Raw genomic sequence first — 15,998 nt, forward strand, 5'->3', positions numbered from 1 at the left:
TTTACAGGTTAATGAAAGACTTTCACTACAAAAGGATTTTTTAAAAAGATACCAAAGTAATATGTGTTTCCATGGTCCAGAACTTAGAGAAGCACAAAAAGGCATAAAGAAGAATTTTTTTTTTTTTGTAATGAAACCACCAAAAGTTACCATAGTTGGGTATCTTTTATTGTTTTCTCAAGGTGGTGTATGCATCCTTCACTACTATTTCGTCCTACGTTGGGAACAGGAAAGTTGTTCTGGATGTATGCTGGAATGGCCATAACATGCTAATGTAGGGATCTAGAATATCCCCTCTTCACAAAGGTGGCCTGAAAGAACATCTCTGTAAGCTGAAATGCAGGCATACAGGAGGGAAGATGTGGTTCCTTTTTCTGCTTTGGTTCTACATCTGTGCTCATAGGGAATAGGGCCTCATTCTACTACCTGTAATAAAAGCTCTGAGGATGTTATGTGGTGACACAGGCTAGAGAGAGACCATGGGAGGGACCAAGGCCCACTCTGCTGCTGCTGGACATTGAGCTGGATTCCCAAAGATTGTGGACAGCCTACTTCGGGAAGATTTCCACCTCAAAGAATAGGGTACCACATGCAGATAGAATCATAAAAGGTAAAGATGTGCAAGGAAAATGAAAACATGTTTCCACATAAAGACTTGCAGGTAAATGTTCATAGTAACATTATTTATAGAAGACAAATGTGGAGCAAAGCAGGTTCACTGCACATAGGTATCAATCCCAGGGGAGGACTCTAAACACCTCACCAATACTGCACACCACTTACACGAATCCGGTGAGACAGCACACTTATACAACAAGTTAAGCAAAGCAGGTTTATTATGCACAGATAGGTAGCAAGGGAAAATAGAAGCCTAGGTGAACTGATCCTCCATGGCTCAGGAAAGTTGCCCAAGAGTCTCATATGTGCATGCCCCACATCACATCACAGCTCAGGGACCCTGCGAGCATGCTCTACCTGTGGTTTTATACCCAGATGAGACTGGTCTTACTGAACTAAAACATTGCAGAACACCCTGTTCTAGGAGGAATGGGAACAGGGCCCAGGCTGTTCTGACCAGTTTCTCCATATCTCAGGGTGGTTGCATTTCCAGCACATTCTACAGTTATTCTGATAACTACAAGTAAGAAAAGGGGCAAAACTGTGTCACCAAGGCCATATGGGAACTTGTCCTGCACCAAATAGTGGAAGCAACCAAAGTGTTCATAACTGGCAAATGGATAAATAAAACGTGGTATACAATGAAATATTATTCAGCCATAAAAAGGAATGAAGAACTGATACATACTACAACATGGATGGTTTTTAAAAACACTGTGCTAAGACAAAGAAACCAAACACAAAAGGCCAGGTATCATATGATTTAATTGGTATGAAATATATAGAAAATGCAAATTCATAGAGACAGAACACCAGCAATTGCCTGGGGCTGGAAGTACGAATAACTATTTATTTATTTATTTTTTTGAGATGGAGTCTTGCTTTGTCACCCAGGCTGGAGTGCAGCGGCGCTATCTCGGCTCACTGCAAGCTCCGCCTCATGGGTTCATGCCATTCTCCTGCCTCAGCCTCCCAAGTAGCTGGGACTACAGGCGCCCGCCACCACGCCCAGCTAATTTTTTGTATTTTTAGTAGAGACAGGGTTTCACTGTGTTAGCCAGGATGATCTCAATCTCCTGACCTCGTGATCCACCCGCCTCAGCCTCCCAAAGTGCTGGGATTACAGGCGTGAGCCACCATGCCCGACCCATGAATAACTATTAACTAAATGGGCCCAAGGAATCTAACTGGGGTGATGAGAATGTTCAAAAACTAGGTTATGATGGTGGTTGTAAAACCCAATAAATCTACTAAAAATCATGGCTTTGTGCACTTAAAACAGGTGAATTTTATGGTATGTAAATTATTCTTCCATATAAATAGTTTTTAAAAATAGGAGTATGTGGGTGAGATTGTGTTCATGTACATTTGTGTTTTCTAGTTCACATCCACTTTAGATAAGAGTTGAGTAGAAAGTGATTAGATTTTTTTAAAAGGAAGATTTTGTACAGAATAAATAGCTGTGAGCATATTTGCAGAGACTCCAGCTCTCTGTGATTTTCTCCTGTGGTACAGCAGTGCTTCTCTTGATGCTTCCAGCATTCTTCCCCTCACTTTTCTCCCTTAATCACACATTGTTGAAGCCAAAACCAAAAAAGGCCTGAGAAGCTCAAGATGTATTAACATACTCCATCGAATTAAAATTGAAAGATGAATTAATGCACTGAGGCATTCTTCCCATTTGCCAAGGTCACTGTGTGGGTTTGTCCAACTTGAATGTCAATATAATTTTTGTGTAACAAATTATATTTAAAGCCTGCAGGAACTTGCTATAGGAGTCCTGGGCTAAATCCTCTTGTAAAATGAAGTAAATTATTTACCCTGTCCCTACCCTTCATTATAGACCAGGGCTTCTCCTGTAGTTTGGATTTGCTTTTAAGCACATATGGCCTGCTCATTAAATTACTTTTGGTTGTGGGTCATACTATGGCTTGAGATTATGAATTTTCATTATGTTCTTTTTCATACAACATGGGGAGATTCTACTGACCATATAAATACTTTTCTTATATTTTAAAATGGCTTTTCTATAGTACCTTAAGGATTTGACAAGAAATTGTATCTTTTTTTTGTTTTTTGTTTTTTGTTTTTTTGTTTTTGAGACAGAGTCTCCTTCTGTAGCCCAGGCTGGAGTGCAGTGGCACGATCTCAGCTCACTGCAGCCTCCCACTCCTGGGTTCAAACAATTATCATGCCTCAACCTCCCTAGTAGCTCGGATTACAGACCCCTGCCACCATGCCCAGCTAATTTTTATGTTTTTAGTAGAGATGGGGTTTTGCTACGTTGGCCAGGCTGGTCTCGAACTCCTGACCTCAAGTGAGCCGCCTGCCTCAGCCTCCCAAAGTGCTGAGATTACAGGCATGAGCCACTGCACCTGAACAAAATGTAATTTTATTCTGTTCAACATCTAAGAGATACAGAAGAAAATGCTTTAGATACAAATCTTTCCCAAGACCAAACATATTCTGATGCAAGTTTTAGAAGTTCAGCTTTTTTCTATTCCCTAGACCTCTTTCCCCTTAAAAGTGTCCTCTGAAAAGGGAGCAGAGGGGCTGCTTATATGCTCACAGAGAGGAGGGAGTACCCGCCTTCCTTTAGCATCAGCCTACCCCAGCTTATCAATTAATCCATTTTTGTGGTGATAAACCTTAATTCTCATTTTGTTCTGAAACAAAGGAATACCAGAAGGTGGAAAACTACAGCTGCCTAGGGAGGGCAGAAAGAGCCATTTCATAGTCTTTACAGTTGCCACCATCCCTGCAGGCATAAACTGGTGGGATCACTACCATCCCATTCCCCATGCACCTCACAACCACCTCTCACCTGTTCCTTCTGCATTACTCCAACGTTCATCCCCAAGAGAACGCTGCCCTTGGAAATAAATGGTGATATTGTGGGAACAAGTAGCTTCCATTTTAGGAGAATTCGAAGTAAAGAGCTTCATGGCTTCTAAAAGCCTCCAAGTGCATAGGACTTCATGACTCTAACATGCATAGAGCATAATATATTGCAACATTTCTCCAAACGGAGCTTAAGCTAGTAGAACAGCTTGAGTGCTGTGGGAATATTTGAGAACAGCCTGACCAATGCTAGATGATAACATTACGTTTCCCTGTGATTTTGCACCCCATCTCTGGCTGCAAGTAAAAAAGCAGAGTAATTACTACTTGTTAATCTTTAATTAGTGGTGGTGGAACATGTGCATCATTAGAAATGTTTGCATGAAAATCAGGATATGTAAGAATCATGTTTTTACCTTATTAAGATGTTTATTTGAAAATGCTCCACCGGTCGCAGTGGCTCACGCCTGTAATCCCAGAACTTTGGGAGGTCAAGGCAGGCAGATCATGAGGTCGGGAGATCGAGACCCATCCTGGCTAACACGGTGAAACCCCGTCTCTACTAAAAATACAAAAAATGAGCCGGGCATGGTGGCAGGCGCCTGTAGTCCCAGCTACTCGGGAGGCTGAGGCAGGAGAATGGCGTGAATGTGGGAGGCAGAGCTTGCAGTGAGCCGAGATTGCGTCACTAGGCTCCAGCCTGGGCAACAGAGCCAGACTCTGTCTGAAAAAAAAAAAAAAGAAAAAGAAAAGAAAAGAAAAAAAGAAAATGCTCAAGTTTTCTAACCCATTTGTTGCTTTATTTCAGATTTGTGTCAGAAATGCTTCAAAAGAACGTGAGTAACTTTGTTCAGAGCTCACTTTTAGATTGCCTGTGCATTAGCTGTAGGATTCATAAAGTTGCTTGATAGTGATAGTCTGTGTACGATTGGCTTATCTCATGCATGTAGAAGTATTTACCTAGAGCCTGATGTGTCATTGTGGACTGTCACCCTCAGCTCAGTGAAGTCAGACGTTTTTAAAAAATTATCTTAAAATATGTAATTGACAAATAAAAATTGTATCCACTCAAGGTGTACAATGTGATGATTTGATATATTTATACATTGTTTATTGATTATCAGAATCAAATTTGTTAACACATCTATTCCCACACACGCTGTACACTAGATCCTCAGAACTTGTTCATGCTATAACTGAAAATTTGTACCCTTTGACCATCATCTCCCCACATAAGCCAGCAATCCCACTTTTGGGTGTATATCCAAAAGATGCAAAATAAGCATCTTGAAAAGATATCTGCACCTCTATGTTCATTGCAGCATCATTCAGAATAGCCAAGATATGGAAACAATTTAAGTGTCTGTAGACAGATAAATAAAGAAAATGCAGTGTGTATGTCTATATACAAACACAATGGAATATTATTCAACCAAAAAAAGGAAGGAAATCCTGCCATTTGTGACAATGTGGATGAACCTGCAGCCCATTACTATAAGTGAAATAAGCCAGCCCCAGAAAGACAATACTGCATCATCTCACTTATTTGTGAAATCTAAAAAAAGTCAAACTTATAGAAACAGAGGTCAGGTGTTTTTTGCTTTCTTGGGGGCAGCTCTGTACCTAGCCCTCTGTGTTTTGTTTTAAATACATTTTAAAATCATGAAATATTAACGATTTTAGTGGATTTGTTTAGACACCGTTCACATATGTGCAAACATCAAACTTGCTTTATTCTTAAAACTGTGTGTACTTTTCTTGGCTCCCAAACCCCGTGCCTACATGCCACAGAAAAACTAAATTTTGTCAGGCAGGTAAACTTCGTCTTAAGTTCACTAAGCTTTTAGTTGATCCAATTTTTATTAGGACAATCTCAGTCACTGCCCAGGTTAGAGTTACCATCTCAGGGTAGGTTTTCCTTCCTCAGTGGTTTTCCTTACCCTCCTCTGGGATCTTCTGATTTCACAGGATTGGTTTCTAGCAAGCAGGGAGAGGGCTTGATGGGCGTGGGCTGACTGGTGGCACCTGGAAGTTGGGGACTGCTTGGTGGCCACCTCAACATTGGCTCTGGCCACTTGTGCCCTTGGCCTGCTCTGTAACACAGGCAGTGTCTAGTCCTATGCCCCTGCCATTGGCTGTCTTGGTCCCTATGTGTGTGACACCTCACATGGCCTGCAGGCATGCAGCAGGTACCCCCCATTGTGTTCCCCTGGTGTTGGTGAGCCTATGGAGACAATGCTGTTTCCTGCCTCCACCCCTAACAGGCTGGCATGTGGCTCCATCAAGCAATCTCTTAGATTGGCAAGCCTGACCCTTCCCTGATCATCTTTTGAGGCCTGATTGGAAATCATAAGAAATCTCAAAATTTCTTTCCATCTAACCTTGGGAGATTTAGATGAACCTTTGTAGATCCTTATCTTCATCACCCCTCTATGAGTCCTTCTCTCCTGCCTGGCCACTCACCTCAGGTGGCACCAGAGCCAGTCCTACAACTGAATAGTTCTCAGGAAGGCTGTAACCAGCACACCTGCACAAGATGTATTCCCAAAAGGGAATCCGCTATCACCTCACTTTTAGTCTCCCCAGCACTCTTTTAAAACTTCTTCGGCCTCTACTTCTCTTCATAAAGCCTACCCAGTCTAGCCTTCATCGGAGCCAGAGGAGCGTCTGTCGTTTGGGAGAGGATCTTTTGTTGAACTTGGGTGCTGAAGAAGATACCGTCCTTTATTCTCCACTTTGAGCTGTTTTCATGAAATCCCGTACTTCCACTGACTGTTAGAATGGAGGACTGCTCCCCAAAATAGAGATATAAAATCATCTTGCTGTATGATATGCATTTTGGGGTACCCTTCACATTCATGATATCCATAGTTTCCTTTTTTTGAAAAAACTTTGAAGTTCAGGGGTACATATGCAGGTTTGTTCACACAAGTAATGTGTGTCATAGGAGTTTGTTGTGCAGATTATTTCATCACCCAGGTATTAAGCCTACTACTCATTAGTTATTTTTCCTAATGCTCTCCCTCCTTCCATCCTCCACCCGCCGATAGGCCCCAGTGTTTGTTGTTCCCCTCTATGGGTCCATGTGTTCTCATCAGTTAGCTCCTACTTGTAAGTGAGAACATGCAGTATTTGACTTTCCCTTCCTGCATTAGTTTGCTAAGAATAATGGCCTTCAGCTTCATCCATGTCCCTGCAAATGGCATGATCTCATTCCCTTTTTATGGCTGCATAGTATTCCATGGTGTATATGTACCACATTTTCTTTATCCAGTCTATCATTGATGGGTATTTAGGTTGATTCCATGCCTTTGCTATTGTGAATAGTGCTACAGTGAGCGTATGTGTGCATGTGTCTTTATAACAGAATGATTTATTTCCCTTTGGTATATACCCCATAGTGGGATTGTTGAGTCAAATGGTATTTCTGTCTCTAGGTCTTTGCGGAATCACCACATTGTCTTTCACAATGGTTGAAGTAATTTACACTCTTACCAACAGTCTATAAGCATTTCTTTTTCTCCACAACCTCACCAGCATCTGCTATTTTTTTGACTTTTTAATAATAGCCATTCTGACTGGTATGAGATGGTATCTTATTGCAGTTTTGATTTGCATTTCTCTAATGATCAGTGATGTTGAGCTTTTTTTTCATATGATTGTTGGCTGCATCAATCATATGAAAAACAGTGAAAAGTGTCTGTTCATGTGCTTTGCCCACTTTTTAATTGGGTTGTTTTTTTCTTATAAATTTGTCTAAGTTCCTTATAGATGCTGAATATTAGACTTTTGTCAGATGCATAGTTTGCAGAAACTTTCTCCCATTCTGTTGGTTGTCTGTTTACTCTGTCAGTGGTTTCACTTGCTGTGCAGAAGCTCTTTAGTTTAATTACATCCCATTTATCAATTTTTGCTTTTGTTGCAATTGCTTCCGGTGTCTTTGTCATGAAATCTTTTCCCATGCCTATGTCCTGAATGGTATTGCCTAGGTTGTCTTCCAAGGTTGTTTTTTTGTTGTTGTTTGTTTGTTTGTTTTTCTGAGACTGAGTTTCTCTTTTGTTGCCTAGACTGGAGTGCAATGGTGAGATCTCGGCTCACCACAACCTCCGCCTCCCAGGTTCAAGCAATTCTCTTGCCTCAGCCTCCCGAGTAGCTGGGATTACAGGCATGTGCCACCACACCCAGCTAATTTTGTATTTTTTAGTAGAGACAGGGTTTCTCCATGTTGGTCAGGCTGGTCTCGAACTCCCGACCTCGGGTGATCCACCTGCCTTGGCCTCTCAAAGTGCTGGGATTACAGGTGTGAGCCACTGCGCCTGGCCCTTCCAGGGTTTTTATAGTTTTCGGTTTTACATTTACATCTTTAATCCATCTTGAGTTAATTTTTGTATATGATGTAAGGAAGAGGTATCAATTGGTTTTAATTATCTCCAGTATTCTAGAGTGAAGCCCATAGTGACACCACGTTTTTCCCTCTCCTGCTCTGAGACTTTGATGGGTGAACTTGGCAACTTTGCTAAAACCCGTGATTTGCACATTCAGGTGGGTATTCTTCTCTTTATGCCTCTATGCAGACCTGCAAGACTTCTCAGCACCCTTAAATCATCATCCCCAATAATCTATAGTTGTTTTACTGAGTGATCTCTATTTCTTCAACTGAGATATCCTAGAGTCACAGCATAATAGGAGAGAAAAGACCCTTGTAGATATCACCTAATCCAATTCTTTCATTTTGCGGATAAGAAACCTGGAGTTCCTTATACCCTCAATGTTTTCTGATCAGTCTTCTAAAGACAAGAAAATCGTTATAAGTACTGGCAAGATCAGTAACAGACTGTGATCTATTCTCTGTAGCATACATTTAATGCATTTATTTCCTACTTCTCTTTCACTTGATACTTTCTCAGTGTGTTCTGTACCTTCATTCTTAGAGAAACCAGCTATTATTTGAAAAGCAAAAAGAGCCTAATTTCCACCTTACAAAATGGCATTTAAAATCCCTTTTGTTCTGAGTTTCTTAATTTAAAATCAGAACAAAAAAGTATACCTTGCTTTGTCATTAAATTGTTGCAATTTAGGAATAAAACACTTTTTTAAAGCTTATATCTGGGTTAAAATTGAGAGTTCCCCTTCTCCCATCCAAGCTTAATTACATACTGTACTAAAATTTCTCCTCTTAGGAGTTGACGGTCTTATAAGAAAGGTCAGATCAGGGCAGAGACAACACATTGATTCTTTACCATTTGTAAATTGGTGTTTTTTTGGTTTTTGTTTCCCAGATCTATTTTCTTAGGAACCATTAACCGCTCTCACGTTCCCTATTATTGTTATTATTATTTGCGGCCTATAATTTTTGAATTTTTAATTCAGTCCCACGCATTTCTGTCCTGGAGATAAAATTCAAAACTTACCTGATGTTTCTGCTTTGCAAACAAAATGCTTCTGTCGCCGACAAAATAAAATACAAATGAACATTTAAAAATACATGAAAAATAAGATGAGAAGAACACACAACAAAATCTAGTTTATCCTTGCTAGAGAGATGCATGTGGATGTATGCACATTTACTCACATTTATCCAAATGACTCGAATCATCAGATTGTCCTTTCTTCTATTGCTGTCCATGCATTTCATCGGTGGTCTGAGATTTCCTCAAGGCCAGGGATGGAGTTCATTGTCTGAGTAAAACACGTGTTTTCAGAACATTGCTATTTTTTTCTTTTAAAAATTTAGCTACACATGTTCTAAATGCCATTGCTATTCTTGGAAGTATTAATTATGCCCTCTTAGGTTTTGTGGTGCCCTAGAGAAAGGTCTTAGGGGCCTTTTTCAGTGTGGGGGCATAGGACTTATTGTTTTGCTTGCATGTGGATTCTTATGGGCTGTTTCTTGATGACTGTGGAATTTTCTGGCTCAGCTATTTTCAAACTCTTTTTTGCAGAACTAATTCTGGAAACTAACAAAGGGCACAGAATGGAGACAGGGTCCCAGAGTCTCAATCCTGCTGCATCCTGAGGGGCAGTGCTTTTATGCCTTTTATATATTGGATTTCTGTGAATTTTTATATGAATAATATATTTAATGCTGAGAGAATTTGGAAAATCACTCATCTAGCCCAACCCTTTTTTTTTTTTTTTTTTTTTTGAAAGATGGGAAAGTTGCTGTCCAAAGAAAAGAATGACTTTCTCTAGGACACATAGCTGTCAGAACTTGGGCTTAAACCCAGCTCTCTTTACTCAAATTCCAGTGTTCATATAAGTGAACCCCACTGTCCGCTTTTTTATGAACACTGAGCTCTTTTCTTAAATGGCCAGCATGGCCAGTCACGGTGGCTCACGCCTGTAATCCCAGCACTTTGAGAGGCTGAGCCCAGCAGATTACTTGAAGTCAGGAGTTTGAGACCAGCCTGGCCAACATGGTGAAACCCCATCTCTACTAAAAATACAAAATTAGCCAGGCATGGTGACACATGCCTGTAATCCCATCTACTCAGGAGGTTAAGACAGGAGACTCACTTGAACCTGGGAGGCGGAGGTTGCAGTGAGTGGAGATTGTGCCACTACACTCCAGCTTGGGTGACAGAGCCAGACCCTATCTCAAAACAAAAGAAAGGCCAGCACCAGAAGAGGCAGGTTGCTAGGGTCCTGACTATCTTCAAGGAGGACTTCATATTTGTTCTAGCTGTAGGTCAGAATTTGAAAAGACTTTGTTGGAAAAATTTGTCTTGATATTATACATACACATACACACCCACACCCACATCCACACACACACACACACTACATGTTCATAATATTCAGTTTCTTTGTCATATACATTATATTATCTATGATGAATATAATTGTTTCTAATAAAATGCATGTGCAATCTTCATTGCCTTTCTATGTGGTCCCTTAAATAGGCAAGTAGAAAACCATTCACACCATTTTGAGGTAGGAAGTGTACTTTCTAATGGTATTTTACAGAAAAAAAATGAAAATATTATTTTTTTCTTGTAGAGCCATGTAAGTGAAAATCGTGATGAAGTTGAAGCTGTGAAAAACTTATACCCCAGTTATAAAAACTACACAGATGTGTATGATAAAAACAATCTTTTGACAAATAAGGTAAGTTTTATATCATGACATAATCTGTTTAAAGGAGGGCATATTTATCTAAATTTTAAAATCTCAATAGTAATCTTCAGATTTCTGATATGAATACATTTCTTTTAAACATTTTTTTAAAGTTTTAATTTTTGTGGGTACACAGAAGGTTTATATATCTATGGGGTACATGTGTATACATTTCTTAAACTAGAGTAAAGCCTAGTGTGTGTGTGTGTGTGTGTGTGTGTGTGTGTGTGCGTGTGTGTGTGTGTGTGTGTGTGTGTGTGTGTAGTTAAAAATGGGCCCGAAGTTTCATCTTAGTGAATTAAATGTAAAGGCTTTATTGAAGACGGGAATGTCATTTGGTCCAAGGACATTTTAACATTATCTATTAGAATGTAAACCTACATTTCTTTGAGTCAGCAGATGCATTCTAAGAATTCACTCTAAGTAATATGAATAGGGATGCTAATTATATATTAAAGTTTAAAAATTGTTATCGGTGAGGGATTAAATTACAGAGCATACATAGGATTTTATCCAGCATTCACAAAGAAAGAGGTATGCAGGCTTACAAGGAAGAATGTTTGTGTAATATTATTTGATGTGTATGTACATATGTATAGATGCATGCTTACTTAGAAAAAAACTGTCTGAAAGACATAACTTGAGTATTAAAAATGACTCTTCCTGAGGGAAAACCAGAAGGACTTTCTGCTTTTTATTTTTAAATACTCTGAGAGTGCTTTTAAAAAATGAGTATGCATTACTTCTGAAATTAAAATTAATATGTGTGAAGAGACCTCATTACAATAATGTACTACTTGGCCTTGGCCTTCAATGAAATGTACAAACCGCATGGAGAGTTTACTGTAGCAAATAATTTCTTAGTGACTGTGTGAATGGAGATATGAATATAACTGATTTAAAAGGTTAATACTTTGCATAAATCATGTAAAAGCTACACCATAATTTTCATTCTTTACATGTATTTCCATATGATTAATAAATTAACCTCCCATTTGCATGTTAATTTTATTTGCACAGAGATTGGGAAAGTTATATTTTAATAATAATTCTGTAGTCACTGGGCCGGGCCTGATGGCTCATGCCTGTAATCCCAGCACTTTGGGAGGCCGAGGCGGGCAGATCACGAGGTCAGGAGATCGAGACCATCCTGGCTAACACGGTGAAACCCCGTCTCTACTAAAAATACAAAAAAATTAGCCAGGCTTGGTGGCAGGCGCCTGTAGTCCCAGCTACTCGGGAAGCTGAGACAGAAGAATGGCATGAACCCAGGAGGCGGAGCTTGCAGTGAGTCAAGATTGCGCCATTGCACTCCAGCCTGGGCGACAGAGCGAGACTCTGTCTCCAAAAAATAATAATAATTCTGTAGTCACTGAACTGTGCCTCTCAAAGGAGAAAGCAAGTTGGATACAGGTTTTGTACTGAGGGAAAAATAATTTTGAAAGAGTAAAGTCTTATTGAAGAAAATCTACAAATAAATACTACCAACATTAAAAATTTAGAGGGGTCTCGTGTGTGCAGTGCCTGCTTTCTTGGATCAATTTTACTTTCTGAATTAATGATTATAAGATGTTAAATTTCCTAGTTTTTATGAAAATATAAACATAGGTGAGTTAAAGTTTATTTAGTTGAAAATATCAAGGCCATTGGCACTTATATTGAAGCTAGGAGCAGAAATAAAGAACAGCGCTTTGCAGGATTACCCTCACGGCTTTCACATACTGAGAAGGGACTTTTAGTTCTAGAAAGTTTTTTTAGAATTGGAGCACGCACACCACCACCAGCCACTTACCATATAAACTTAGAAAAGAAAGTAACTTGACAGTCTTCTAAAGTAGAGATGAGAAACTCATGTTATCTTCCATCTGGATGGATATTCTGTGCTGTAGATCACCTGCACCAAACCCTCATTACTTTATAGATCAACAAAAAGAACCTAAGTAAACTCCACAAATTTGCTGAGACTTTCGTAAGACAATGCGTTTACAGGCCTTTTCTAAGGTATAACTTGTGCCTAGCAACTTTGTACATACAGATCATCATAAATGTTCTTGTGAAGATGCTAACAGCCAAGCTACAGCTTCGGTCTCCTCCAAAATACCTGGTGAGTGAGTACCCACTTAATCATTTGTGAGCGGTAAACTCCACGTAGGGCACTCTTCTCTCCAGACAGTGATGGCACATGGCTGCTACCTCTCTGCAGAAGAACTGAATGTATTCCATGAACGAGGAGCATCCATCGCACACTGTCCCAATTCCAATTTATCGTAAGTAGACAATGATTGTTTGGTAGATTACGAATGATTGGGTTGCAGATTAGCAGCCAAATGCCTTTGTTTCCTCTGTCATTCCTCCAGGATCTCTCCTCTATTCTGTGTTTGGCAGGAACCAGATAGATAGACATTTACTCGTGCTGTTGAGGAGTAAAAGAGAACACGTGAGAGGACATTTATCTCAGAGGACACATGTGAAGAGCACAGAATCTTCTGAAATCTCTGAGTTTGTACAAAAAAAGAACAATAGGGAATACAACATAAAAAATACACAGTGAAAGTACTGAAAGAACCCATATATCAGCCAGGAAATTCAGGAAGAGGGTAGTCACTCCCATTACTGTTTGTGCTGTAGTGTGAGAAGGAACACAGCAATACCAAAGCAAATGCACTATGATGTATGTTACCCTGTTGGACCTGACGGAATGCCAGCCCACACAGGCAAGCCCAGGAGGACCTTGTCCTATTATAATTCCCCAGAATACAGAGGTGTTATTTATTAACTGGTTCTTAACCTTTTGAAAGGTGATGGATCCATAAATGAATAAAATGAATGTTATTGGCTGGGTGCAGTGGCTCACATCTATAATCCTAGCACTTTGGGAAGCGGAGGCAGGCAGATCACTTGAGGTCAGGAGTTCGAGACCAGCCTGACCAACATGGTGAAACCCCATCAGTATTAAACATATAAAAATTAGCTGGGTGTGGTGGCGGGCACCTGTAATCCCAACTACTCAGGAGGCTGAGGCAAGAGAATCGTTTGAAACCGGGAGGCGGAGGTTGCAGTGAGCCAAGATTGCACCACTGCACTCCAGCCTGGGTGACAGAGTGAGACTCTGTCTCAGAAAAATAAATAAGTTATAGCCTGTAATTTCAGGGGAAAAAAGCCCATGGATATTACAAGTGTTGCATCTAATTTCAGGGAATTCATAGATCTCATGATGCCAGTCCATGGATACTAGGTTAAAAACCCATGCTTGTGGGTGTGATCTCAGAAAACACCTTCAGGGGCCAGGCACGGTGGCTCACACCTGTAATCCCAGCACTTTGGGAGGCCAAGATGGGCGGATCACAAGGTCAGGAGATCGAGATCATCCTGGCTAACACGGTGAAACCCCGTCTCTACTAAAAAAAAAAAAAATTAGCTGGGCATGGTGGCGAGCGCCTGTAGTACCAGCTACTTGTGAGGCTGAGGCAGGAGAATGGCGTGAACCCGGGAGGCGGAGCTTGCAGTGAGCCGAGATCGCGCCACTGCACTCCAACCTTGGCGACAGGTTTTGAGACTCCGTCTCAAAAAACAAACAAACAAACAAACAAAACACTTTCAGCGAAGTAAAACAGGGAAGGGAAAGAAGTCAGTGAAGATTGTATCATCACGGAGGTTACCACTGTGGGCTCCCGGAGTTTAATCCTTCTATTTAATAGGAAACTCAGGTAACCAGTGTCCGAAACAGAACTCAAAGTTATCCTGCCCAAGAAGTGAGGGAGCTGGCTGTGATAGTAATACCCAAATGCTTATGGGTTGTTGTTGAGGGCTCCTGGGTGGAGTGGAGAAGAGTATTAATTCCCTGGAACTTCTGGCCGTCCCCAAATAAGGGCAGAGCAGGCTCTAGCACAGGAGAGAGCTAAGAAAGCTCCTAGGCAAAGAGCTGGAGGCATTCATGGTTGGAAATCTAGGGACTTTGCAAATTACAAAGATATATGTCAGTGTCATTATGGGAAGGGTGCTGAGAGCCACAGTGACATATTTCTGGAGTGCTTTAGGGACCCCAGAGGTTCTGAGTTTTCAGACTTAAAGGAGTGACAGATTACAGGGAATCTTGTCTATGTACAGCTTAGTGACTATAATTAGGGTCTAGTTACTTGATAGTGGAAGGATTTAACACCCATTGGGTGTTAATACCCTCTAAATTAAAGCATAATCTAGCTTTGCAAATTGAGTTTTGAAGTTAAATTTCTTTAGGACACAGTTCTGTTTAAATGGTCACTGCTGTTTTTTCTCCAGCAACTGAGAGATTTATTGTGTATGCACTGGGGCTTTCGAAATTAGAGTTATGTGCATCTTCCAGCAGACCACTTTGACCTTTGCAACTTTTTAGAATTCTAAGGATCACCTTAGTTTTCCTTTTTCTCTTTAGAAAGGCAGCACATGGTGGGCATGGTGGCTCATGCCTGCAGTCCCAGCACTTTCGGAGGCCGAGGTGGGAGGATCACCTGAGGTCAAGAGTTCGAGACCAGCCTGACCAACATGGCGAAACCCTGTCTCTACTAAAAGTAGAGACTGGCCATGCTGGCGGGCACCTGTAATCCCAGCTACTTGGGAGGCTGATGTAGGAGAATCGCTTGAACCTACCTTGAAGGAGAAGGTTGCAGTGAGCTGAGATCATGCCATTGTACTCCAGCCTGGGTGACAGAGTGAGACTCTGTCTCAAAAAAAAAAAAAAAAAATATATATATATATATATATATATAGCTGGCACATCTCTTAAGCTCAGGGTCATAAGGTCCCAAATTCAGCCCAGGAACCATCTCTCCTACTTTCTCTGTCTTTGGAGGCAGCGTTTGAACGGTCAGGTTCTGACTTTTTAGGCTCCACCCCTTTTTCTAGTTGTACTCCCCTTTTTTGATCTTACAAGTCACTACTCATTCAGGGTAACAAATTATTCCAGGCAGAGAGAATAGGTAATGCTTTATAATTTCTGCTTCCTAACATAAAAAGATGTGTTGGTTAGAAAATATTAAAGACAGATAAGACTTTTGTATTAATTGCAAGGTTTGATTTCTTCACTTTTTTCCCGTACAAACGATCCCCCGCTTTTCCTTCTGGCTCTTGCTGCTTTGTGCCCACCTGAGATTAACCTTGGCCCAAGGATTAGGCTATTTTATGATCCTGTTTACTCCAGGACTTGGATGGTCTGATTTGACTAATATGTTTGTGTCAACATTAGAGCTGATATATTGGGAAGCACAATTTTCGGTGGTGTCACCGTCATTGTTATTAGTGTTCATCTTTTATTGGAACCACATGGATCTCCTTGTTCTGACATCTCCTCTCTCTACAGGCTCAGCAGTGGATTTCTAAATGTGCTAGAAGTCCTGAAACATGAAGTCAAGATAGGGCTGGGTACAGGTTAGTAGTTCACCATTTGG

General features: G+C 40.6%; 1 protein-coding gene across 4 annotated transcripts in view; it reads left to right on the forward strand.

The window, feature by feature from the left end:
* Positions 1 to 15,998, forward strand: part of GDA (guanine deaminase) — a 101,534-nt gene that overhangs the window by 64,467 nt on the left and 21,069 nt on the right. For 3 of the 4 annotated variants that reach the window (XM_032164287.2, XM_032164289.2, XM_058445863.1), the window contains exons 6-10: positions 4,268 to 4,295; positions 7,894 to 8,001; positions 10,459 to 10,566; positions 12,745 to 12,842; positions 15,911 to 15,978. In XM_032164287.2, the coding sequence (XP_032020178.1) occupies positions 4,268 to 4,295; positions 7,894 to 8,001; positions 10,459 to 10,566; positions 12,745 to 12,842; positions 15,911 to 15,978 (410 nt within the window). The remainder of the gene's footprint in view (positions 1 to 4,267; positions 4,296 to 7,893; positions 8,002 to 10,458; positions 10,567 to 12,744; positions 12,843 to 15,910; positions 15,979 to 15,998) is intronic. The other variant, XM_032164288.2, reaches the window with a different exon arrangement.

Source organism: Hylobates moloch, unplaced genomic scaffold (genome assembly GCF_009828535.3).
Source record: "Hylobates moloch isolate HMO894 unplaced genomic scaffold, HMol_V3 SCAFFOLD_10, whole genome shotgun sequence".
In the NCBI taxonomy this organism is placed as follows: domain Eukaryota; kingdom Metazoa; phylum Chordata; class Mammalia; order Primates; family Hylobatidae; genus Hylobates; species Hylobates moloch.